Below are 27,115 nucleotides of genomic sequence, written 5' to 3'. Positions count from 1 at the left end.
CATGCGCTTTTTTACAAAAGCATTTTCTAGTTTATTTTAATATGTATTTCTAGTTTACACAGTTAACGTTCATTTTATTCCAGTGAGATACTGACATTCCTCGGTGTAATAATAAACACTTCATACAAGATATAACCAAATTGGGCGAGTTACATTTACAGAATCTGCTTTAATTTTGAAAATGACTTTTTTCAGAATTTTGTAACGAAACAATAACCACTGTATGGGAAATGAACTAACTAAGAAAATGAATTGTTCCATCAATGTTTTTTATCAAGAAACAAGAAAATTACAGCCACCTTTTGAATCACTCAACATCATTGCGGTAGGAAAAGTCTTCCCACTTCTCCCTAAAGTCTCCCCACTTCTTCCTAAATCAGCTTGAGGGAGAAGTGACTTCTCCCAAAAAGATTGGACCTAGCTAGACCCCTGATAATGAGATATTGATGTCTTTAAAACAGTTATTCATATTATTAGGGGAGTTTTTTTTTTCAAAAGTGGAGGGAAAAACTTACTTTTTGGAGATGAGAATGGGATGTAATATCGGCACTAAAAACAGCCCAAAAGAAGACCAGCACCTTTTAGCTCATGTGTAACAGAGTTTTCTAGGTTAAAAAGTCTGCCATAAGTTTAATATCTTTCAAGAGACCACAGTTGTACCGTTATGATAAAATCGTGTCACTGGCAGTTGTGGACTCTGTCACCGTGGCATGATAAATTCTAGGTGATTTGGTCAAGTCATAGGAAAGAATACTGACACACTAGATATGTTTTGTTGTACCGGTACATGAAACTTTTCTTGCATATGAAGTTTTATACAAAATATTTTACCAGTAGTACAGTGTGCCCAATCTATTTAAAAGTGCTACTCCCGATACTACAATTTCCCCACCAAAACAGAAAATGTTGCATTTTCAGATAAGCTGGATGAAAAACAATGGCATATGTTTTACTTTCAGATGCACTAGATAAAAGCAATAACACAATGGCAAATGCAGTAAATGGGGAAGTTGAAGAGGAAGAGGAGAGAAAACCACAAGAGGAGGAGATGGAAGAAGGTAAATACAGTAAATACTTTAGTATCTCTATGTAATACTTAAAATGATGTAAGGTTTTGCCTTCTATTAGAGAGGTTGCATGTTTAATCCTTTAGTACTCCAGGAGGGTTGATTTTCTTCCAGAAGGTTTGACCAGTTCAGTATAGTAGATGACTACAATACAGTGTTTTCCCTTGGCTTTTGAAAATAAGGGTCATTGTGACCCCCAGTGTTTCACATGTGGGGGTAATTTTCAAATTTTGGGGGTCATACAGATATACTAAAATAAGTATTTTGAATAAAACTTTGTTTTTCTTATACTAGTGATTATACAGATTGAAGTCTTTCCTCATATTTGTCACTAAATAAAATGAAAAAAAAAAACAGCTGATGTTTGACTTTTATTTATATATGTGCTAAAATAGGTTTTAGTACTTTTTACCAGGCAGTGTTATAGTAGAAACAGGCGATCTGAACCACTGGGTCCTACTGTACTTGCTGCCGACGATGTCACAAACATCGTCAGCTTGCTTTGATTTTGAACCATCTTTTTTTAGTAAACAGCAGACTGGTACCACAGGTGGCAGTAACTTACCTAGGATACAGTATGGGTCCATGGGCCATATGCACTTACATTTATTACAATTATAATGTTTTCTTAAAAAATGACAAAAAGCCATTTTGAAAAAAAAATTTTGCTCCTGTGACAATGAGCCATCTACAAGGTAGATATGAGCAGTTTCACTCGTGCATTGCTACCAGGACCGTATTTTTTTTTTCAAAACAATATTTCCTTATCAATGATTGGCCGCCTTTTCGGCAAGAGATTAATCTTTCAGAAAAACCTTACTTCAAAACCCAGTTCCAAACCGTTTACGCATCTCGAGCGAGCAACGGCGTACAAAACGATAGTGATTTCTCCGCCGGAAAAAATCCTGCACATTTTTCGCACCGAAGTCTCCCCCCTAAAACAAATCAAGTACACCTTGTCAGTTAAAAGTTGCGCTACAAGCAGTCAGAATATGCTAAATGTAAACTAACAAGACTAAAAATAAGGTTCCATTCTACTTTATTACTTACCAGTTGTTATTTATTTGAATTTGGTAAATAATCTTCGTGAGCCATCGCTGCTTGTTTATATTCGGGGACTCTTTGGATTTTATCGCTACGTTTGAAATGGCTGTGACTAAATACAGAGTTGGTGCACCTGTGATATATTACAGACTCCGGTATATACCAGATTAACTAAATTTGAAAGAAAATATCTTAAATGTATATATTTTGTAACCATGGTGATACTAACCCTAACCTCTAGTCAGTATATTATGCATTTGATACTCTAAATGCGTGCGGACATGCAAAAAAATGAGTAATTTTGCCATGCACTCCAAGGATAATAATTCCGCGCAGGCACAGAACGGCTGCACCAACTCTGCAATGAGAAACATTCGTTTGAAATACGTAAACTCTCTCCGCCAATGAAAACGTTCTTTACAACCACCGTTTTGTCAACGGTAATCATGGCAGGCGAAGGTAATTTTCGAAAGCGAAAAAGTTAAATTGCAAATTTGTAAGTAATTACAAAGAGTTAAACCTGATGTTCGGTCTTGTTAGTTTGCATCTGGCCAATTCTGACCGGTTGTAACGTTATTTTTAACTGGGACGGAGTACTTGATGTGTTTTAGGGGGGAGACTTCGGTACGAAAAATGTGTGGGATTTTTTCGGGTGGAGAAATCACTATCGTTTTGTACGCCGTTGCTCGCTCGTGATGCCTAAACGGTTTGGAACTGGGTTTTGAAGTAAGGTTATTCTGAAAGATTAATCTCTTGCCGGAAAGGTGGCCAATCATTGATAAGGAAATATTGTTTTGAAAAAAAAATACGGACCTGGTAGCAATGCACGTGTGAAACTGTTCATATCTACCTTGTAAATGGCTCATTGTCACAGGAGCAAAATTTTTTTTTCAAAATGGCTTTTTGTCATTTTTTTCCTAAGAAACATTATAATTGTAATAAATTTAAGTGCATATGGCCCATGGACCCATACTGTATCCTAGGTACGTTACTGCCACCTGTGACTGGTACTACTGGTAGTAGTAGCGAGCAGCAATAACAACTGTTACAAAGTGTTAATCAGTCAAAGTATCAGACTGGGTATTAAATTTGTGAAATGTGAATCGATGCAAATATAGAAAATTGGTGACACAGACTGCATATAATTACGAAACTGAAAGTACATTTTCAGAAAATCGCTCATTGTAAACAAAATTGGCCTGATTTTGATTTTCAAGAAACTGCGTCCACTGACGCACAGAATTTATTTTTACGGGTCATTTGTAAGAAAAGTGCGACTATGACGCAGGATTTGTGCGTCAGGGAAAACCCTGCAATAGGCGATATACTGTGAAATCATTTCATTGACATACAATGATTTAGGCTTTCGACAAAATGGCTTTTTCATGCAGGCTTAAATAAGTAGATTTCAAAACTTATATAATTTTGAAGTATTTTCTGTGTTCATATGGATTTAATTGTGTGGATTCACACGACCACAAAAATAGTCTGCTACAAAATTCAATTTCATTGACAGTTCAATCACTTTATGCCCAGTATGAATATGGTGAACTTTCAGGATGGCTTGATGTTCATTGTTGTCGTCTTTTTCTTTAAGTACATCCTTTTCTAAACCGCAACACCAATTTAAACCAGATTTCATTGGAATTTTGTTATGGATCCCCTTTCAGAAATATTCAAATTTAAGTCACTGATTTGGAATTCTGGTTGTCATGGCAACCAAGAAAAAAGACTTGAAAAATCTTTTCAGAATCCATTGGCTGGATTTCAAAATATTTCCACAGCAATGTTCCTTGATAGCCCTCTTATTAAGTTCCTTCAAGCCATATTGATTTATCAAAAACTTAACAGCCGTCGGGGGTGTAGGGTTTGGGAGAATAAATGTAGTACAGCCAGGGTTTTTTCTAGCTAATTTGGGAACATAGCCTTTACCCTCAAAATTGGGAATTTTGACGCATAAATGTTCCAAACTGGGAAATATTCAGAATGTAGATTGGGAATTTTTGCACTCATTTGGGAAAAATACATACTTTTTGGCATTGGGAATATAGCCCAATTACGGCTATAAAAATGGCCGAAAAAAAAAAAAACCTGACAGCTCTGTGCAGCTACATTGTATATGGAAAACTTGAGATTCCCTTTTTTCTGGTCCAATTTTGAAATGATTTCATGGGTAATCTTATACCAGATTCCTTCAGAGTAAGCTTGAAGCCCTCTTCCCAGGTTCTATACCTGATTTCACTATAAATTATCAAAAATGTTTCTTGTGGAGACCTTCTACTAAAGGTTGTCAGATTACTTTGATTCGTCAAAAATGTCAGGGATCGAATTTAACTTTTTTTCCAACTAGCAAATTTTTGCTAGTGCCATTTTTTTCCACTAGCAAAATGATGGGTTCCACTAGCAATTATTTAAAAGCTGTTTACGTGCTAAATTCAAGTTGTTTTGTTGTTGTTTGGTTTTATATAAAAGTTCACAGTCCGGACAGGCTTGGGACTTTCTGGTTTTGAAAGTACGATACAAACCAAAGTACTCAATGATTCTTTGGACTTTTGGCTTCACGTTGATCTTTTAAGTTTTTCTCAGGTCACAGTTGGTAGTGTTGCTAGCATTTTCGAGCTCCGCGGGCTTTTTTGCACCAAGAAACATGTTATTTCCTCTCCATTTTCACAGAATTTTGCAAATTACAGACGTCCAAAATGAAAACAAATATTGCCTAGACGCTTACTTACATATCCGATAATTACTTTTGTATAAAGCGACAAGCGTCTAGAAGCAGTCACGTGATTATCGGTAAATTAACTGCCCGAAAGGAGTTTTTAAATAGAAAAGGACAGTTTGAGCGAATTCCCCGATTTTCGAACGTGATCGCAAAAATATTCGAGTGCCATGATTTTCTACTCTCATTTTTTTTATTCTTACTCGAATTTTGCGAGTTAGCGACTGTTAAATTCGATCCCTGAAATGTATCCTCCAGAAGGCAGCGTTACTTTTTCCTGAAACTTTAATCTTCTTGTTAAAACATGGCCATTTAAGGAAGCCTTGCTTCCTAGCAGTCATGTTTTTCTTTGAAAACTGTTTCAGAATCTGTTTTAAAATAATATCACACAAATTTACCTTGGGTAAGTCTCTACCAAACTTCTTCAGATTATTCCCCTTTCTTTTAAATGGTTAAAAAAGTAACATCAGCGGGTAGAGCAAGTTTTCGTTGTATATTTGTAGTCTTAACTTTTGGGTCTTCTTTTTAGGAACTGCTGACCTAATTTCAGTATGAATTTACTAAAATGATTCTCAGATGACCCTGTACCAAGATTGTTCAGATTGGGTTGATTTGTCAAAAAACATGGCCACCAAAGGGTGTGATCACTTTTCTTATATCTATGTAAAAGCAGCTGAAAACCATCTCTTCAGAAACAGCTTGTCCAATTTTGAAATAATTTCACAAAGATATACCTTTGGTGGCCCTATACCTAGTTTGTTTAAATTATTTCTGTTTGTCAAAAAAAAAAAGATAACAGCTTTCAGTGGGGATTGTCACTGTCCTGTATGTACACAGTGGAAATGTTAAAAATCTTAGCTGACAGGAAATGCTGGCTTTATTTCAAAAGTATTATGCAAATATTTTTCCTTGCTCTGTCTACCAAAGTCGTTTTAGTGAGCTGTAAATTTCTTATACTCTCATACTGGTTTTCTACATTCTTGCAATCTTTTAGTGTTCAGTAAGTGGGTTTTGTAATGTTTTTTTAATATGAAAGTTTGGATTATTGTTTTAATGTAGATGACAGTAAGGCAGAAGCAACATTCAGTTTCACAGTTGAGAATATCAGTAAGCTGAAGGATTCTGTGCTCAGTCCAAAATGTATGGTGCGAAATCTGCCATGGTATGTATACATTTTGTCAGTAGTTTCTGAAATGACTGTTGAGCCCCTGGAATAAATTTGCTGTTTCCTCTAGCCGCAGTTTAGTTGGATGAATTTGAAGTGTGATATTTATTGATAAATTCTGGCAGAATTAAAAATTCTCATTGTGTAAATGGATTGATACATTTCTCCGATTGAATAAATATTTATTTTATCATGATATTGTCTGTTTTGTCAACAAAAGGTGTATGATATTTGCAGGTTATTCTTGCCTTCATAAAAGTTCTATAAATACATTTATACAAACAAAGGGAAATTATTATGTATATTATGTAGAGTAAATATTTGTTAGCTTGTTCGGTGTTATTTTTTCCAGGAAAATTATGGCAATGCAGCGTGTCAGTCACAATGCTGACAAGTACAACCAGAAAAGTTTAGGGTTCTTTCTACAGTGCAATGCAGAATCTGATTCTACGTAAGTGAAAAATTCACAGTGTTAATACTGTATTGTAAAATACTGAATATTTGTTGGGTCCAGTAAGTTTTTTGTGTGTATTTTGAGTGGGCCAAGCCATGAACTTGATGATGAAGTTAATTTCCACAAAGAACATCAATTCTTTCTTCTTTTGTCTAAAGAATCCACAAATACATGTCCCCACAAAAGATTGTTTCTTCTCAACTATGACACTTTATACATGTACTTCCAGTGGTTTCATGGTAATGCCACAGCATATAATTCTGTAAGCTAAATATAGAATTTCATATTTGATGCCACACTGAAATTCAAATCATTTTTCATGACTGGCAGACATACATGTACTGTTCTGTTAGAACAGATAGTATTGTGTACCAGCATCTCTTTAATCTTACTTACTAGAAAGTTTTACAAGGAGCATTAAATAAGAATTGTTGTGATTATTCTGTTCCTTCCTAGCTGAAAGATGCCTTAATTTCAATGATGATAAGGCCAATTTATGATGCAAACTTCTTGTGTTGACTGAAAGTGCTTTTAGAATTTTTGTTGAATGAACAGTTGTCTCATTACTGTTTTCTGGCAAAATTTTATGTGCATGAGACATTGCACTTGAATGTAGAGTCCAGGGAACAGAAGGTATATGATTGTGGCAAAATTTATAGTTGTGTCCCTTTTGTACTTAGATTCTCTGTGAATTGTTTTGATGCTTTTTCACTTGGTTTGATATTTCTAAATGGATTTGTTGTCCAACATCATCGTCCACATCTAAGAGTATTAATCACTCAAATGATAGCTCTAGTTTCTGAAGATATGCCTTATTTCATTGTCAAGCGTGGAAGCAGTCATGTATTCTGTCTCCTCAGGCAACGTGCATTTGACAGCATGAGCTCAGAGATTGCAAATTCTGTAATGTTTTGCTGCTCAAGTCACCTGCACTGAATATCAGTAATAAAATTATTTGATAAAAATCATGTAGTTCCTTGGAAATAAACAAAATGTACACATTTGTATTATAATCAATGAAAATGGTTTATTCTGAGATCCTACAACTAATTTAAACAGCTCATGCATTTATTAGTCCCCTACTGGTTGAAAACCAGTTTCGGGGACTATAGGAATGCGCTTTTCCGTCATTCTGTCATTCCGTCCGTCCGCAATTTCGTGTCCGGTCCATAACTCTTTTATCCATGAAGGGATTTTAATATTACCTGGCACAAATGTTCCCCATGATGAAACGACGTGTCATGCGCAAAACCCGGACCCCTAGCTTAGAGTCAAGGTCACAATTGGAGGTCAAAGGTCAACAGGGCTTTTTTCCTGTCTGGTCCATAACTCTCCAATCCATGAAGGGATTTTAATATCACTTGGCACAGTTGTACCTCGTAATAAAATGATGTGTCATGCACAACTTTGAGACCCCTAGCTCAAAGGTCAAGGTCACACTTAGCAGTCAAATGTTAACATGGCATGAACAGGGTCTGTTTCTTGTCCGGTCCATAACTCTTTCATCCATGATGTGATTTTAATATTACTAGACACAAATGTTCCCCATGATGAGACGACGTGTCATGCGCAAAACCCGCAGCCCTAGCTCAAAGGTCAAGGTCACAGTTTGAGGTCAAAGGTCAACATGGCTTTTTTCCTGTCCAGTCCATAACTCTCCCATCCATGAAGGGATTTTGATATCACTTGGCACAATTGTACCTCCTAATAAGATGATGTGTCATGCACAACTTTGAGACCCCTAGCTCAAAGGTCAAGGTCACACTTAGCAATCAAATGTTAACATGGCATGAACAGGGTCTGTTTCGTGTCCAGTCCATAACTCTTTCATCCATGATGTGATTTTAATATTACTTGACACAAATGTTCCCCATGATGAGACGACGTGTCATGTGCTAAACCCGCACCACTAGCTCAAAGGTCAAGGTCACAATTTGAGGTCAAAGGTCAACAGGGCTTTTTTCCTGTCAGATCCATAATTCTCCCATCTATGAAGGGATTTTAATATCAATTGGCAGAATTGTACCTCATAATAAGACGATGTGTCGTGCACAACTTTCAGACCCCTAGCTCAAAGGTCAAGGTCACACTTAGCAGTCATATGTTAACATGTCATGAACAGGGTCTGTTTCCTGTCAGGTCCATAACTGTGTCATTCATTAAGGGATTTCAATATTACTTAGCACAGGTGTTCCCCATGATGAGACAACATGTCATGTGCAAATCCTGGAGCCCTTGCTCAAAGGTCAAGGTCACCATTGGGGGTCAAATGTCTATAGGGCTTTTTTCCTGTATGGTCCATAACTCTGCCATCCATGAAGGGATTTTGATATTACTTGGCACAAATGTTCCCCATGATGAGGCAACATGTCATGCGTAAAACCCGGACCCCTAGCTAAAAGGTCAAGGTCACAATTGGAGGCCAAAGGTCAATAGGGTTTTTTTCCTGTCCAGTCCAGAACTTTGTCATCCATCAAGGGATTACAATATTACTTGGCATAAATGTTCCCCATGATAAGAGGACGTGTCATGCGCAACACCCAGAACCCTAGCTTTAAGGTCAAGGTCACACTGAGATCAAAGGTCAATAGGATTTTTTTCCTGTCCAGTCTGTAACTTTGTCATGCAAAACAGGATTTAAATATCAGTTGGCACAAACATTTCTCTGGATGAGACAGCATGTGCGCAAAGCCCCGGCTCTAGGTCTAAGGTCAAGGTCATACTTAGAGGTCAAATTCAAGAATGACTTTGTCTGGAGCATTTCTTCTTTATGCATTGAGGGGATTTTAATGTAACTTGGCACAAATGTTCACCACTATGAGACGAATTGTCACACGCCAGAACCAGGTCCATAGGTCTAAGGTCAAGGTCATACTCGGAGGTTAAAGGTCAAATTCAAGAATTACTTTGTCCGGAGCATTTCTTCTTCATGCATGGAGGGATTTTGATGTAACTTGGCAGAAATTGGCACCACTATGAGGCACACTTTTTTTTAGAATTATGTCCCTTTGTTGTCACTATAAGTAGATTATATTGTAACTTTTTTATTACTGGCCGTAGGGAAAAATTGAGACCACTTTTCTGTGGTACAACATGCACGGTACATCCAAATTTTAGGTGTATTTTGATTTATCTCTACCTGGTAAAGAGTTTCTTGTGGACTTATATTTTATAGATTTTTTTTTTTTAGGGTTAATTTCACTTTGTTGTTACTATAAATAACTTTTATGATAACATTTATTTGCTAAAAAAATTCCAAATGAAAACAACTGTACGTTTTTATATATGCAAATTTTAATCCAAGTGCTTTGTTATATTATATTGTATATATAGTACAATATTGTTTATACATCATTGACAGATATCAGTTCATTATGTTATACTGCAGTAGAGAAAATTAGGTGCCTTCCAGTAGGGGACTTTGTATTGCATGGCAATACTTCATTCACTTGTTCATCTGTGCTACGGTATTACACTTAGACCTGAATTATTGTAGTGAAAGCTTAAGGTTATTGAAATTCTTTCCATGTCTTTTCATCAGTGTTTGTTATAAGAGAAGCTTACCATAATCCAGTTATACAAATATAGTAGATTTTGAAATAAATCTGCAGATATATTGCTGAAATGATGATGTTGCACTTTATTGTATGGTCGGTTTCAGGTCATGGTCGTGTAATGCTGCAGCAGAACTTAGGATTATCAATCAGAAAAAGGAAGGAGAGGATTTTGTCAGAAGTAAACTATTTATCCACTTTAATTTGGTATAATGGGTTTCAAAATAAAACTTCATTGAACTGATGCAAGGCTTATATTGAAGAGCGATATTATTGAAAAGGTTAAAGGTGCAGTATTTCAGAGTAATATTGAAAAATGGGATGAATGGGTAAAATGTATGACATTTATCAGAAAGATTACTAGCATCTACTCTGTACTGTATGCATGTGTGCTCTCTAGACTTCTTTGAGGTTTCTGAGTGTATTCACTTTATTGAAAGATGCTTTACATTCACCTGAAAGGTCCTCAGAGACTCTAAAATCAGTCTTTACTCCAAAAATGAAATAAAATATATGTGTTTGCATAAAAAAAAAAGAGTTTTGTTGAGGTAATCTGGTATACTGCTAACTTCAGATGCACTTACAGTACTTTATATTTTGTCTTGAATTAATTTAAACAGGAAAAGCAGAGAATCATTTGTACTGGTATGAAAGTTCAGCACATTCGGGGTGCTATCTGTAAAGGTGAACTAGTTTGGCAGCTATTTATTTGAACACTAGTTTAAAACAATTAGCTTATTCTACATAACCAAAACTTGTTTTTCCAGAAATTCAGCATCTATTCTACAGTAAAGAAAATGATTGGGGATACAGCAATTTCCTTCCATGGAATGTAAGTTTAATTTAGATAAACAGTTGCAATGCTGACATACAGTCAAGAAATTAATTTCCCACACAAGTATCTTGTAACATACTTATACGTGATTTCAGTATTTCAAATATTACATTAGGGTAATGAAACTTGTATTTTGAAGAAGTTTCATGACATTTCCAAAGGCCTTGTTTAAATTTCTGACATTTGTTAGATGCAGATGATGAAAAAGTGTTGACATTTCTTGTTTCAGAATTGGAAAATATGTAAGACACAGAATTAAAGGCAGCTAATTATCTTGAATAATATCAGTGATAATAATTTAAGTTTCATTACTTTGTGGTCAGTGATCAAGGCCACTGGAGATGACGCCTCATGTTTTGGGTGTCAGAAGTACCTCAAGGTTTAAGGTCATACAGTCAACATTGTATTAAGAGACTGCCCAAGGGACTGCTAGAAAGTGGTCTATCTTAATGAACATTATAGCTGGATTGTTCGTTTACAATTTTAGAATGTTTTGATATTCTTTGTATTTCAGGAGTTGTTAGATCCTGACAAAGGCTTTTTTAAGGATGACAAAGTTATACTACAGGTTCATGTTATAGCTGATGCTCCACATGGTGTAAGGTATGTCATAGCTTGTATTTTTGTAAAGACGAAATCCTACTGCAGGTTCTTGGCATAGCTGATGCTCCACGTGTTGTTAGGAATGTCATGGCTTGTATGTTTGAAAGGATGATAGTCATACTGAAGGTTCATGTCTGGCTGATGCTCTATGTAATGCAAAGTTTGTCATAACTTGTATGTTTGTAAGGATGATAAAGTCCTGCTGAAGGTTCATGTCATAGCTGATGCTCCACATGTTGTTAGGAATGTCAGGGGTCACACTGGGATTTTTTTTCTCTGAGCCACTGCTTTTTCCGAAGATAGAATTATGAGGCCAACAACGGCGAAGCGCATAGCATTGACGTTCTTGTAGAACTATATTGTATGTACCAAAGTACTCATACTACTCAAGAAATTAATGTAGTTATTTCATATTTCTTAGTAACCCTTTAAAAAGCTATTTAGAAGATCAATTTGGGTTAATTTCTAAAATTATCATTTTTATAAACATCTTCCATTTAATAAAAAATAATTCTAAAAATCACTTTTAAAATATAGATGTCAAAAAAGAAAAAAAATTGTTTAAAAAAACAGTGTCTTATTTTGCACATTGCCTGTAAGTGGGTGGGGTTCGATGCCTTTGCATGTTTTATTCTCGAAAAATACTTCAAAATAAGAGCTCCTTTTGCAACAGTTGTCATATTTTTCTTAAATGTAGACCTTTAATTGGTTTTTTATTAAGATTGCACTAAAAAATCTCGTCAGAAATGACAGAAATATCCGAAAATCGAGGTCACGAAAACGGGTGACAAATTCGGAAAACGTAAGTTAGAATTAAATATTTGATAAAATATCTATGTTTTATTGCTTTTCTGTCATCATAGCTATTCAATACTTACAATTTCTGCTTGTCTAAAGCATTTTTATTTGTTTTTGCCCAAAGTAACCCTCGGCAATCATAGAAAATTTGTCTAACGGCCGACTGCTCATAAAATTGTATCAAGTACACAAAATGATGATTATAATTATCCAGTTTGTTATTCAATAATCTAATTGTCGCCAATTAACTGCCTGATCAAATAAAAATGTTGAGTTGGAAATTGGCTCCCTCCCTTTCAATAACGGATGTTGTGTCTACACAGATTATCGATTTTTCACACCTTTTGGTTCGTGAAACTGGCAGTATTCATAGTTTTGCAGGCAGACATAGCTTCGGGCCATTTTCGCCAATTAGAAAATTTCGGAGCCACATTTAATTTTTTGTCGCAAATGGCTCAAGTGGCGATCGACAGCGTGACCCCTGAATGTCATAGCTTGTATGTTTGAAAGGATGATAGTCATACTGAAGGTTCATGTCTGGCTGATGCTCTATATAATGCAAAGCATGTCATAGCTTGTATATTTAAAAGGATGATAGCCATGCTTGCAGGTTCTTGTTATAGCTGATGCTCCATGTGTTGTTAGGAATGTCATAGCTTGTTTGTTTGGAAGGATGATAGTCATACTGAAGGTTCATGTCTCAGGGCCTCCGCTGTCGATCGCCAATGTCGCCATTTGCGATAATTTTAAGAATTTGGCGCTAAATTTTGCGAACTGGCGAAAATAAGTGGCGCATAGTTTTTTTTTCCCTCGGCATTTGTTTTTTCCGTAGTGATATAAGCGGCCCAATAATTGGTTCCCGATACACATGTTTACCTAGACGCTAGTAGTGAATAAATTCGATAACCAGTCTAGGCAGTGTTGACAATTCGACTATTGAAGTTGGTTGACACTTTGAGAAGATAATTGCGTAATAATGTGTGAATTGATGATTAACCAGTAATCAAAACATCTGCCAGCTTGTATGTTTGACCTCTGCCGAGAATTCACCAAAATTAACGCCGATTACGGTGTACTTTATGTGTTGCGATTTTTTACAAAAAAAAAAAAGATCGACATGTTTGTGGCATGCAGTTGTATGACTGAGGAATTTTAAATAAGTACGAAAGACACATTTAATTTGTTAGTTTTTGCAAGATAATTTTGTAATTCCTCAGTTTTCATAAAAGATTTTAACGATGGATCCGAAAACAAAAACACATCGACCTCAATTTGTATCCTGGACCTGGTTAATTTCTTTGAAATGTTCAGAAGCTGGAAGATATCACTTGCTACCATGGCTTCTTAAAAATCATTAGACAAGTGTTCAACTCGACCTTTTAGAATAGAAAAAAATCCGAATTTTCCTTTCCGAAAATAAATGAGTCCTGAAAAATTGGTAATTCTGACCAAAGAGCTATAAAAATAAAAATTACTTCTACAATAAACTAATGCACCTTCAAAACTTGTTATTATTCCTAATGAAATTATTTACAATATTTTATTTCTCTATGCACACTATGACAACCAACTAAGAGAAATAAAAGTGGCTCAGAACTTTGGCTCAAAAATGGCTCTAAAGTGGCTCCAACTTTTTCAAATTGGCGAAAAGGTTGGCGACAAGTATGAAAAACCCAGAGGAGGCCCTGTGTCTGGCTGATGCTCTATGTAATGCAAAGTATGTCATAGCTTGTATGTTTGTAAGGATGATGAAGTCATATGTCAGATTATTGTCATAGCTGAAGCTCCACATGCTTTAAGGTTTTTGTGCACCCCCCCCCCCCCTATGAGTGGTGGGGGCCAGGGCTTCGGAAATTTGCTGGTTTGTTGGTTTTAGACCGATTTTTAGCGATATCTTCCAGCTTCTGAACATTTCAAGTAAACATACACACCGTATATGCTCAAAAGTCTGCTGTATGACTCTGTCCGTGTGAACGTTGGCCATCCATTATACCACTGCCTAGATGTAGAGGTACGTTTCCATGGTAACCATGTTGGGACTGAGAGTATAGATACAGAAAGGCTTGATGAAATCTAAGCCGAGTTCGAAAATGGGTCATCTCGGGTCAAAAACTAGGTCACTAGGTCAAATCAAAGAAAAACCTTGTGTATGCAATAGAGGCTGTATTTTTCAATTCTTCTTCATGAATATTGGTCAGAATGATAACCTTGATGAAATCTAGGCCGAGTTCGAAAATGGGTCATCTCGGGTCAAAAACTAGGTCACTAGGTCAAATCAAAGAAAAACCTTGTGTATGCGATAGAGGTGGTATTTTTCAATTAATCTTCATGAATATTGGTCAGAATGATTGCCTTGATGAAATCTAGGCCAAGTTCGAAAATGGGTCATCTCGGGTCAAAAACTAGGTCACTAGGTCAAATCAAAGAAAAACCTTGTATATGCAATAGAGGCTGTATTTTTCAATTCTTCTTCATGAATATTGGTCAGAATGATAACCTTGATGAAATCTAGGCCGAGTTCGAAAATGGGTCATCTCGGGTCAAAAACTAGGTCACTAGGTCAAATCAAAGAAAAACCTTGTGTATGCGATAGAGGCTGTATTTTTCAGTTGATCTTCATGAATTTTGGTCAGAATGATTGCCTTGATGAAATCTAGGCCGAGTTCGAAAATGGGTCATCTCGGGTCAAAAACTAGGTCACTAGGTCAAATCAAAGAAAAACCTTGTGTATGCGATAGAGGCGGTATTTTTCAATTGATCTTCATGAATTTTGGTCAGAATGATTGCCTTGATGAAATTTAGGCCGAGTTCGAAAATGGGTCATCTGGGGTCAAAAACTAGGTCACTAGGTCATATCACGTAAAAACCTTGTGTATGCGATAGAGGCTGTATTTTTCAATTGATCTTCATGAATTTTGGTCAGAATGATTGCCTTGATGAAATTTAGACCAAGTTGTAAAATGGGTCATCTGGGTTCAAAAACTAGGTCACTAGGTCAAATCAAAGAAAAACCTTGTGTATGCAATAGAGGCTGTATTTTTCAACTGAACTTCATGAAATTTAGCCAGAATGATTACCTTGATAAAATCTAGGCTGATTTCGAAAATGGGTCATCTGGGGTCAAAAACTAGGTCACTAGGTCAAATCGAAGAAAAACATTGTGTATGCAATAGAGGATGTATTTTTCAATTGATCTTCATGAAATTTGGTCAGAGTGATTGCCTTGATGAAAACTAGGTCGGTTTTGAATATGGATTATCTGAGGTCAAAAGCTAGGTCACTAGGTCAAATTAAAGAAAAATCTTGTGTATGCGATAGAGACTGTTTTTTTCAGTTGATATTTATGAAATTTGGTCAGGTTGATTGCCTTAATGAAATCTAGGTCGAATTTGAATATGGGTCATCTGAGGTCAAAAACGAGGTCACTTGGTCAAATCAAAGAAAAAACTTCTGTATGTGATAGAGGCTGTATTTTTCAGTTGATCTTCATGAATTTTGGTCAGAATGATTGCCTTGATAAAATCTAGGTCGAGTTTGAACATGGGTCATCTAGGGTCAAAAACTAGGTCATATCTAAGAAAATGCTTGTTTTATCGCAAGAGACCAATTTTTTGGTCCAATCTTAATGAAAATTGGTCAGAATATTTGTTTCCATGAAATCACTAGGTCAAACATGTTTTACACTGTTATGGAGTGTTTCTTAGGTGAGCGACCTAGGGCCATCTTGGCCCTCTTGTTGACCTTTCAGATTCGTGAAGTGAAAAAACGAAAAAAATCGGTCCCGTAAAAATGGAGAAAAGTATAAATTTCGGTCTGATATCTCAGTACACGATCACCTGCCAAGTAGAAAATTGTTGGTCGCACCTTCAGATAATCAATAAACGTGTCAATCGGTCTGATTGTCACTTTGATAATCGCTCCGTAATTAGCGTGTGACGCAGTCAGTGCCCGCGCGGCACATCCTTTAATGACTGCGGTGTATTAAACATTTTTAGTTTCCTAACATTTCTGACTGGATCCAAATCATTTCGACGGGGATCCACTTCTTTTATTTAGAATCTGACGGATGGTTTATTTCAAAAGGCGATGTATGATCATTTGATTGTCGGTAACAAACAAACGGTCGCTGCATTTAATCAAAGAGCTATAATTGTACATTATAGGTCTTTGATTTAATGAGACATCACATGGAAAACCGATAAAAATAATTTTTATAATTATTTGATTTGAAAAAATTACATGATTCATTTGTTGGGGCTCCAGTTGAAACAAATGCAGAAAATCGTCTTTGCAACCCCAACCCGACTGTACAAAGAAAAAAATGGACGGGCAAAGAAAACGGGAGTGGCACTGTTTATCAAATCGGTCTTTTAAAAAACGTTTCAAAATGAAATTTTGTTTACATCAGAAGAGAACATATAACTTTATAAAATGTAGTTGCTTATTGAAGTACAACGTAAGTGAAATGAAATATCCGTGGCCAACCAGCGTGACGTTTTGGTACTAAACATGCGGGAAATTCGATCTCAGCGTTCAAATAACGTACACATTCGGTCTGCGGCAGAGCATTCTTTAAATACTGAGGCTGTTTAGCAGAGAATATGTGTCGTATAACTCACTTTGACGCATTGTATTTTATAGAATCCCGTCAAAGAATGAGGAAACATCACAAAGTATCTGCCATGTATACGGTATCGAAGCCACGTGCGTTGGCTTTTAGACTAGTTACGCACACGGTGTCAATGCCTCGTATTATTTTGGAAAAACATCGAAATTTAAACAAAGTAATGATCACACATAACACTGAATAACTGTCTTCATTGTATTGTAACGCGCGGTGACTGGTAACTCAGTTTTAATGCATGACATGCTTATTTCTTTACCCTATCACGTTTTACAAAATATGTAATATTGGGAATGCGGTGGGTGGGGTAGCGCCGATGTCAGGATTTTCGTTTCGGACTGATTGAGTTATCAAAATTTCCAGAGCCCTGGTGGGGGCATATAGATTTGGTCTTGTCCATCCGTCTGTCTGTCCGAAGTTCGTGACGCGCCTAGCTCGAAAAGTATTTGATACAAATTGATGAAACCTTGCATGAGTGTTTATCATGATATGAACTTGCGCACCTCCTATTTTTCGTCTGGCTCCGCCCCCTATTTTTAGAGTTATGGCCCCTGAAATAGTCAAAAATGCACATTTTCACCTTGTGACATGCCTAGCTCAAAAAGTATTTGATATAGATACATGAAACCTTGCATGAGTCTTGATTATGATATGAACTTGCACACCTCCTATTTTTCATCTGGCTTTGCTCCCTATTTTCAGAGTTATGGCCCCTGAAATTGTAAACAATGCGCATTTTCACCTTGTGACATGCCTAGCTCAAAAAGCGTTTGATATAGATTCATGAATGCTTGCATGAGTCTTAATCATGATATGAACTTGCGCACCTCCTATTTTTAGCTCACATGTCACAAAGTGACAGTGTGAGCTTTTGTGATCGCGCAGCGTCCGTCATGCGTCCGTCCGTGCGTAAACTTTTGCTTGTGACCTCTCTAGAGGTCACATTTTTCATGGTATCTTTATGAAAGTTGGTCAGAATGTTCATCTTGATGATATCTAGGTCAAGTTCGAAACTGGGTCACGTGCGGTCAAAAACTAGGTCAGTAGGTCTAAAAATAGAAAAACCTTGTGACCTCTCTAGAGGCCACATTTTCAAAAGATCTTCATGAAAATTGTTCAGAATGTTCATCTTGATGATATCTAGGTCAAGTTCGAAACTGGGTCACGTGCCATCAAAAACTAGGTCAGTAGGTCAAATAATAGAAAAACCTTGTGACCTCTCTAGAGGCCATATTTTTCATGGGATCTGTATGAAAATTGGTGTGAATGTTCATCTTGATAATATCTAGGTCAAGTTCGAAACTGGGTCAGCTGCGGTCAAAAACTAGGTCATTAGGTCTAAAAATAGAAAAACCTTGTGACCTCTCTAGAGGTCATACTTTTGAATGGATCTTCATGAAAATTGGTCAGAATGTTCACCTTGATGATATCTAGGTCAAGTTTGAAACTGGGTCACGTGCCATCAATAACTAGGTCAGTAGGTCAAATAATAAAAAAAACATTGTTACCTCTCTAGAAGCCATATTTTTCATGGGAACTGTATGAAGGTTGGTCTGAATGTTCATCTTGATGATGTCTAGGCCAAGTTTGAAACTGGGTCAACTGTGATTAAAAACTAGGTCAGTAGGCCTAAAAATAGAAAAACCTTGTGACCTCTCTAGAGGCCATATTTTTCACAAGATCTTCATGAAAATTGGTCAGAATGTTCACCTTGATGATATCTAGGTCAAGTTTGAAACTGGGTCATGTGCCATCAAAAACTAGGTCAGTAGGTCAAATAATAGAAAAACCTTGTGACCTCTCTAGAGGCCATATTTTTCATGGGATCTGTATGAAAGTTGGTCTGAATGTTCATCTTGATGATATCTAGATCAATTTCGAATCTGGGTCAGCTGCGATCAAAAACTAGGTCATTAGGTCTAAAAATAGGAAAAGCTTGTGACCTCTCTAGAGTCCATACTTTTGAATGGATCTTCATGAAAATTGGTCAGAATGTTCATCTTGATGATATCTAGGTCAAGTTTGAAACTGGGTCACGTGCCATCAATAACTAGGTCAGTAGGTCAAATAATGAAAAAACCTTGTGACCTCTCTTAAGGCCATATTTTTCATGGGATCTGTATGAAAGTTGGTCTGAATGTTCATCTTGATGATATCTAGGTCAGGTTCAAAACTGGGTCACATGAGCTCAAAAACTAGGTCACTATGTCAAATAATAGAAAAAAAAACGACGTTATACTCAGTTCAAAACTGGGTCATGTTGGGACAGGTGAGCGATTCAGGACCATCATGGTCCTCTTGTTCATTTGGGTCGGCCCCCAATTTTCAGAGTTATGGCCCCTGAAATAGTGAAAAATGCACATTTTCACCTTGTGACATGCCTAGCTCAAAAAGTATTTGATATAGATACATGAAACCTTGCATGAGTCTTGATTATGATATGAACTTGCACACCTCCTATTTTTCATCTGGCTTTGCTCCCTATTTTCAGAGTTATGGCCCCTGAAATTGTAAACAATGCGCATTTTCACCTTGTGACATGCCTAGCTCAAAAAGCGTTTGATATAGATTCATGAATGCTTGCATGAGTCTTAATCATGATATGAACTTGCGCACCTCCTATTTTTAGCTCACATGTCACAAAGTGACAGTGTGAGCTTTTGTGATCGCGCAGCGTCCGTCATGCGTCCGTCCGTGCGTAAACTTTTGCTTGTGACCTCTCTAGAGGTCACATTTTTCATGGTATCTTTATGAAAGTTGGTCAGAATGTTCATCTTGATGATATCTAGGTCAAGTTCGAAACTGGGTCACGTGCGGTCAAAAACTAGGTCAGTAGGTCTAAAAATAGAAAAACCTTGTGACCTCTCTAGAGGCCACATTTTCAAAAGATCTTCATGAAAATTGTTCAGAATGTTCATCTTGATGATATCTAGGTCAAGTTCGAAACTGGGTCACGTGCCATCAAAAACTAGGTCAGTAGGTCAAATAATAGAAAAACCTTGTGACCTCTCTAGAGGCCATATTTTTCATGGGATCTGTATGAAAATTGGTGTGAATGTTCATCTTGATAATATCTAGGTCAAGTTCGAAACTGGGTCAGCTGCGGTCAAAAACTAGGTCATTAGGTCTAAAAATAGAAAAACCTTGTGACCTCTCTAGAGGTCATACTTTTGAATGGATCTTCATGAAAATTGGTCAGAATGTTCACCTTGATGATATCTAGGTCAAGTTTGAAACTGGGTCACGTGCCATCAATAACTAGGTCAGTAGGTCAAATAATAAAAAAAACATTGTTACCTCTCTAGAAGCCATATTTTTCATGGGAACTGTATGAAGGTTGGTCTGAATGTTCATCTTGATGATGTCTAGGCCAAGTTTGAAACTGGGTCAACTGTGATTAAAAACTAGGTCAGTAGGCCTAAAAATAGAAAAACCTTGTGACCTCTCTAGAGGCCATATTTTTCACAAGATCTTCATGAAAATTGGTCAGAATGTTCACCTTGATGATATCTAGGTCAAGTTTGAAACTGGTCATGTGCCATCAAAAACTAGGTCAGTAGGTCAAAAATAGAAAAACCTTGTGACCTCTCTAGAGGCCATATTTTTCATGGGATCTGTATGAAAGTTGGTCTGAATGTTCATCTTGATGATATCTAGATCAATTTCGAATCTGGGTCAGCTGCGATCAAAAACTAGGTCATTAGGTCTAAAAATAGGAAAAGCTTGTGACCTCTCTAGAGTCCATACTTTTGAATGGATCTTCATGAAAATTGGTCAGAATGTTCATCTTGATGATATCTAGGTCAAGTTTGAAACTGGGTCACGTGCCATCAATAACTAGGTCAGTAGGTCAAATAATGAAAAAACCTTGTGACCTCTCTTAAGGCCTTATTTTTCATGGGATCTGTATGAAAGTTGGTCTGAATGTTCATCTTGATGATATCTAGGTCAGGTTCAAAACTGGGTCACATGAGCTCAAAAACTAGGTCACTATGTCAAATAATAGAAAAAAAAACGACGTTATACTCAGTTCAAAACTGGGTCATTTTGGGACAGGTGAGCGATTCAGGACCATCATGGTCCTCTTGTTCATTTGGGTCGGCCCCCAATTTTCAGAGTTATGGCCCCTGAAATAGTGAAAAATGCACATTTTCACCTTGTGACATGCCTAGCTCAACAAGTATTTGATATAGATTCATGAAAAACTTGCATGAGTCTTAATCATAATATGAACTTGCGCACCTCCTATTTTTCGTTTGGGTCCGCCCCCTATTTTTAGAGTTATGGCCCCTGAAATAGTCAAAAATACACATTTTCACCTTGTGATGCACCTAGCTCAAAAAGTATTTAATATAAATGGTTGAAAACTTGCATAAGTCTTTATCATGATATAAAATTGCACACCTCTAATTTTTTTGGCTGGCTCCACCCCCTATTTTTAAAGTTATGGCCCTTGAAATAGTAAAAAAATGCACTTTTTGTCTTAATTATGTGCCTAGCTCAAGAAGTATCAGATGTAAATTCAGGAAACCTTGCTGGAGTCTTTATCGTAATGTGAACTTGCACAATTGGCATTCCTCTTGAGAATCTTAGCTCTTATTACAGAGTTATGGCCCGTGAAATAACCAAAATAGTGGATTTTTAGTTTGTGATGCTCATAGCTCAAAAAGTAAAGAGCCTAGAATAATGAATCCTTTTCATAAAATGATTGTTGAGGCTATACCCCATTAAGACTGCAAACATTTGAATTATTGGCCCTCATTTATGACAAATGTACCAGTGGGGGGCACACCCTGTGTCCTACAGACACATTCTAGTTCATATATTGTATGATGGTAAAGCTTGTATTCGATCTGCAGATTCATGTTAACTGATGCTGTACATAATTTAAGGTATATCATAGCTTGTATGTTGGTCAGAATGGTAGTTGTTCTGCAGGTTCATGTCATAACTTGTGCACCACATAACTAAGATGTGTCATAGCTAGAACATTTCTTATGATGATGAAATTATACTATTGGCTTATGTTATAGCTGATACACTACATTGTATGAGGTATTGAAAAAGGATCTTCAGTTTGGTATAGGTATGTTTTTGTAGTTGTGAAAATCAATTGTCTTTTAAACTCAAATCTTAACAGTTGAGGGAGATACTAGCAGAGCAAAAAAAAGAATGATACATATCCATTTGATTATATTGCAGTTGGGACTCAAAAAAACACACAGGATTTGTTGGTTTAAAAAATCAGGGTGCAACATGTTATATGAACTCACTGTTACAGACGCTCTTCTTTACCAATAAATTACGAAAGGTAAGACTAGTAACAACTTTTTTCTAATAGTTGAATTTTTAGCTCAACTATTCATAGAATATTAGAGCTATTGGACTCGCCCATGCGTTGGCGTCCGCGTCCACGTCCCAGGTTAAGTTTTTGTATGTAAGCTGGTATCTCAGCAACCGCTTGTGGGAATGGATTGAAACTGCACACACTTATTCACTGTGATAAAATGACTAACATTTCACAGGTTCCATAACTCTGTTTTGCGTTTTTACAAAGTTATGCCCCTTTTTTGACTTAGAAGGTTTTGTATGCAGAGCTCCAGATAAGCTGCGTATTTGCGCAATTAAAATTGCAGAAAACCCAATGGAATTCATACAGTGTGCGTACTGAAACACAAGTAAAATTCCTAATACCCAGTTCGTAAAAAATCGCTTGCATATCGCATTTTCCTTATAACTAGAACGGGTACAAGACTTTAACACTAGATTTGACTGACTGGTTATACGTTACTGCAGAACAGGTAGCAATTTATTTGAAAAATTATAGGGCCATTCAGTCGGCAGATCTGTGTTATTTGGACGCTTTGTAAACAATTTCTCCTTACGCCGATAAAATGTAAAAGAGGTTGCAGAAAAAAACATTGTTGCAGCACAAACAAACAAATTAGTGGGATATTTTGCTGTTCAACAATGACAGTTATTTGTTTGTGACGATGTAGTGTCACCAATACTGGATGACATCTTTTAGGAGAATGCATATTGCGGTAATCGTTCGCGATATTGTGGATGAACTGATCTCTGACTGCATTAAAAGTGAAAAAGAAAACAACAGTATGAAACATTCACTACAATTTTAAATACATTTTTGTATTAAACATTGAAGAGCGCCATTAAAATACTTAGTCAGTCCTGTTTAATGATATATACCATGTATACTGTAAGCAAAAAATACTGATTTGTTAGTGCGAGATTGGTAAAATACCCAATTTGTTTAAGCAAATACCCAATTACTTTTGAAAAGGCTGGGTAATGATATTATTTTTACCCAATTCAAATTTCCAATACCCAATTCAGACAAAAAGTGATGGGGTAAATACCCAATTGCACCAAAAGCTTATCTGGAGCTCTGTGTATGTAAGCTGGTATCTCAGTAACCACTTGTGGGAATGAATTGAAGCTTCACACACTTGTTTACTGTGATAAACTGACTTACATTGGACAGGTTCCATAACTCTGTTTTGCTTTTTTACAAAATAATGCCCCTTTTTCGACTTAGAATTTTTGGTTAAGGTTTTGTATGTAAGCTGTTATCTCAGTACTTACTAACGGGAATGGATTGAAACTTGACACACTTGTTCACTGTCATGATCTGACATGCACAAAGCAGATCTCATAACTTTATTTTGCTTTTTTACAAAATTATGCCCCTTTTTCAACATAGAAATTTTTGGTTAAGATTTTGTATGTAAGCTGGTATCTCAGTATCCACTGATGGGAGAGGATTGAAACTTCACACACTGTTCACTGTCATGATATGACATGCAGTGCAAAGGGTCAATATCTCAACTTCACATTTTACAAAATTATGCCCCTTTTTCAACTTAGGAGTTTTGGGTTAAATTCTTATATGTAAGCTGGTATATCAGTACCCACTAATGGGAATGGATTGAAACTTCACACACTTGTCCACTGTCATGAGCTGATAAGCACTATGCAGGTTCCATAACCCTATTTTGCTTTTTTAGCTCATCTGATTTTTTGAAAAAAAATGATGAGTTATTGTCATCACTTGAGCGGTTGTCGGCGTCGGCGTCGGCGTCTGCGTCGGCGTTGCCTGGTTAAGTTTTATGTTTAGGTCAGCTTTTCTCCTAAACTATCAAAGCTATTGCTTTGAAACTTGGAATACTTGTTCACCATCATAAGCTGACCCTGTATAGCAAGAAACATAACTCCATCTTGCTTTTTGCAAGATTTATGGCCCCTTTTGTACTTAGAAAATATCAGATTTCTTGGTTAAGTTTTATGTTTAGGTCAACTTTTCTCCTAAACTATCAAAGCTATTGCTTTGAAACTTGGAATACTTGTTCACCATCATAAGCAGACCCTGTACGTCCCAAAAATCATAACTCCATCTTGCTTTTTGCAAGATTTATTGCCCCTTTTGGACTTAGAAAATCAGTTTTCTTGGTTAAGTTTTATGTTTAGGTCAGCTTTTATCCTAAACTATCAAAGCTATTGCTTTAAAACTTGCAACACTTGTTTACCATCATAAGTTGACCCTGTATAGCAAGAAACATAACTCCGTCCTGCTTTTTGCAAGATTTATGGCCCTTTTTGACTTAGAAATATCAGATTTCTTGGGTTAAGTTTTATGTTTAGGTCAACTTTTTCTCTTAAACTATCAAAGCTATTGCTTTGAAACTTGCAACACTTGTTCACCATCATAAGCTGACCCTGTACAGCAAGCAACATAACTCCATCCTGCTTTTTGCAATAATTATTGCCCCTTTTTGACTTAGAAAATCATTTTCTTGGTTGAGTATTATGTTTAAGTCAACTTTTCTCATAAACTATTAAAGCTATTGCTTTAAAACTTGCAACAGTTTTTCACCATCATAAGTGGACACTGTACATCAAGAAACATAACTCTATCCTGCTTTTTGCAAGAATGATGGCCCTTTTTAGCTCATCTGATTTTTTGAAAAAAAATGATGAGTTATTGTCATCACTTGAGCGGCGTCGGCGTCTGCGTCGGCGTTGCCTGGTTAAGTTTTATGTTTAGGTTAGCTTTTCTCCTACACTATCAAAGCTATTGCTTTGAAACTTGGAATACTTGTTCACCATCATAAGCTGACCCTGTATAGCAAGAAACATAACTCCAACTTGCTTTTTGCAAGATTTATGGCCCCTTTTGTACTTAGAAAATATCAGATTTCTTGGTTAAGTTTTATGTTTAGGTCAACTTTTCTCCTAAACTATCAAAGCTATTGCTTTGAAACTTGGAATACTTGTTCACCATCATAAGCTGACCCTGTACATCAAGAAACATAACTCCATCTTGCTTTTTGCAAGATTTATTGCCCCTTTTGGACTTAGAAAATCAGTTTTCTTGGTTAAGTTTTATGTTTAGGTCAGCTTTAATCCTAAACTATCAAAGCTATTGCTTTAAAACTTGCAACACTTGTTCACCATCATAAGTTGACCCTGTACAGCAAGAAACATAACTCCGTCCTGCTTTTTGCAAGATTTATGGCCCCTTTTGGACTTAGAAAATATCAGATTTCTTGGTTAAGTTTTATGTTTAGGTCAACTTTTTCTCTTAAACTATCAAAGCTATTGCTTTGAAACTTGCAACACTTGTTCACCATCATACGCTGACCCTGTACAGCAAGCAACATAACTCCATCCTGCTTTTTGCAATAATTATTGCCCCTTTTGGACTTAGAAAATCATTTTCTTGGTTGAGTATTATGTTTAAGTCAACTTTTCTCATAAACTATCAAATCTATTGCTTTAAAACTTGCAACAGTTTTTCACCATCATAAGTGGACACTGTACATCAAGAAACATAACTCTATCCTGCTTTTTGCAAGAATGATGGCCCTTTTTAGACTTAGAAAATCATGGGTAGGACAATATTTCTATTACACTAAAAAAAATCAGATGAGCGTCAGCACCCGCAAGGCGGTGCTCTTGTTTACTAAATTATGCCCCTTTTTCGACTTTCATATTCATTCAATCGACAAGCCTGTTCAATAGTCTAGCATTGCTGTCCTCCGACAGCTCTTGTTTTTCTGGTACTTCGTTATTTTAACTTGATACTGAAAAAGTTTCAAGCTTATTTTTCTGTTTCTTGAGTTTTTGTTACGGCTTTGATTAAAGTTGCTGACTTTGAATTTCTTTCCTTCCACAGCTGTGGCATTTACCATATCTTATGCTGTAGAAAAATTCTTTAAGGAGAGTAATGTGTCTGTCTGAAAGTATAGTAAATAAAAGCATTTTCAGTTCTCTTTTTCAAGCATTCAGTAAATATGAGCACAGAGTAAAAATGATTTTATGATACATAGCACATCAGTGGAAGTGCAGTGAATTTTAACTTTGAAAAATTTACCCTCAACTATGTGTATTCTTATGTCTATTTCAGGCAGTTTATCTAATGCCTACAGAAAGTGATGATCCTACAAAAAGTGTACCTCTTGCTCTACAGAGAGTATTTTATGAACTTCAGTTCTCAGATACAGCAGTTGGAACAAAGAAACTCACTAAATCCTTTGGGTAATTACATATGCCATAATCCCATTAGCTCATCCATTATTTAGTATGAAATACTGCTTCTGTTTGAAGATTTTTTTTTAGTTTTTGTCAGACATAATTACAGTAATCGAATAAACAGTAGGGATGATTCTGTCTCCCAAGTTCGAGCATATTTACATGGATTTGGTAATTGCTTAAATGTACTTAATATAAAAGAAAATCGTAGATTGTAGCACAATTATACAAATAAAGGGTAGAGTTACTGTACTCATCTGTGTGTTGCGGTCCAGAGGTCCAGATCTGTGGCCACATCCCAGTTCAGATTTGCTCAAGTTTTTGTATGTAACCTGAAATCTCAGTAACCACCTGTGAGAGGGATTTGAACTTTACACACTTGTTCACTGTGATGAACTGAAATGCAGTACACTGGTTTCTGTGATTTACTGTTTTAGCTCACCTGAGCCAAAGGCTCAAGGTGAACTTTTGTGACCGCTCGATTTCTGTCGTGTGTCATGTGTCAACAATTTCTAAGAAAGTCTTCTTCAAAACCACTGGGCAGATGTACACCAAACTTCACAGGAATGATCCTTGAGTGGCCCCCTTTCACAATTTACCAAAGAATTGAAATCCATGCAGAACTCAATCTTTAAAAATCTTCTTGTCCAAAACCGCAAGGCATAGAGCCTTGATATTTGGCATGTGACATCATCTTATGGTC

At 36.4% G+C, this 27,115-nt stretch overlaps 1 protein-coding gene across 1 annotated transcript in view; it reads left to right on the top strand.

Moving 5' to 3' along the window:
- The window catches only part of LOC123563527 (ubiquitin carboxyl-terminal hydrolase 7-like), a 67,007-nt gene that overhangs the window by 13,884 nt on the left and 26,008 nt on the right, over positions 1-27,115 (top strand). Inside the window, exons 2-9 of the mRNA XM_053532740.1 lie at positions 960-1,058; positions 5,890-5,992; positions 6,348-6,446; positions 10,111-10,184; positions 10,771-10,835; positions 11,353-11,441; positions 22,066-22,174; positions 26,288-26,418. Of these exons, the coding sequence (XP_053388715.1) occupies positions 960-1,058; positions 5,890-5,992; positions 6,348-6,446; positions 10,111-10,184; positions 10,771-10,835; positions 11,353-11,441; positions 22,066-22,174; positions 26,288-26,418 (769 nt within the window). The remainder of the gene's footprint in view (positions 1-959; positions 1,059-5,889; positions 5,993-6,347; positions 6,447-10,110; positions 10,185-10,770; positions 10,836-11,352; positions 11,442-22,065; positions 22,175-26,287; positions 26,419-27,115) is intronic.

Source organism: Mercenaria mercenaria, chromosome 2 (genome assembly GCF_021730395.1).
Source record: "Mercenaria mercenaria strain notata chromosome 2, MADL_Memer_1, whole genome shotgun sequence".
In the NCBI taxonomy this organism is placed as follows: domain Eukaryota; kingdom Metazoa; phylum Mollusca; class Bivalvia; order Venerida; family Veneridae; genus Mercenaria; species Mercenaria mercenaria.
The sequence above is the reverse complement of the archived record's forward strand: the minus strand, read 5'-3'. Positions and strand labels throughout refer to the sequence as shown.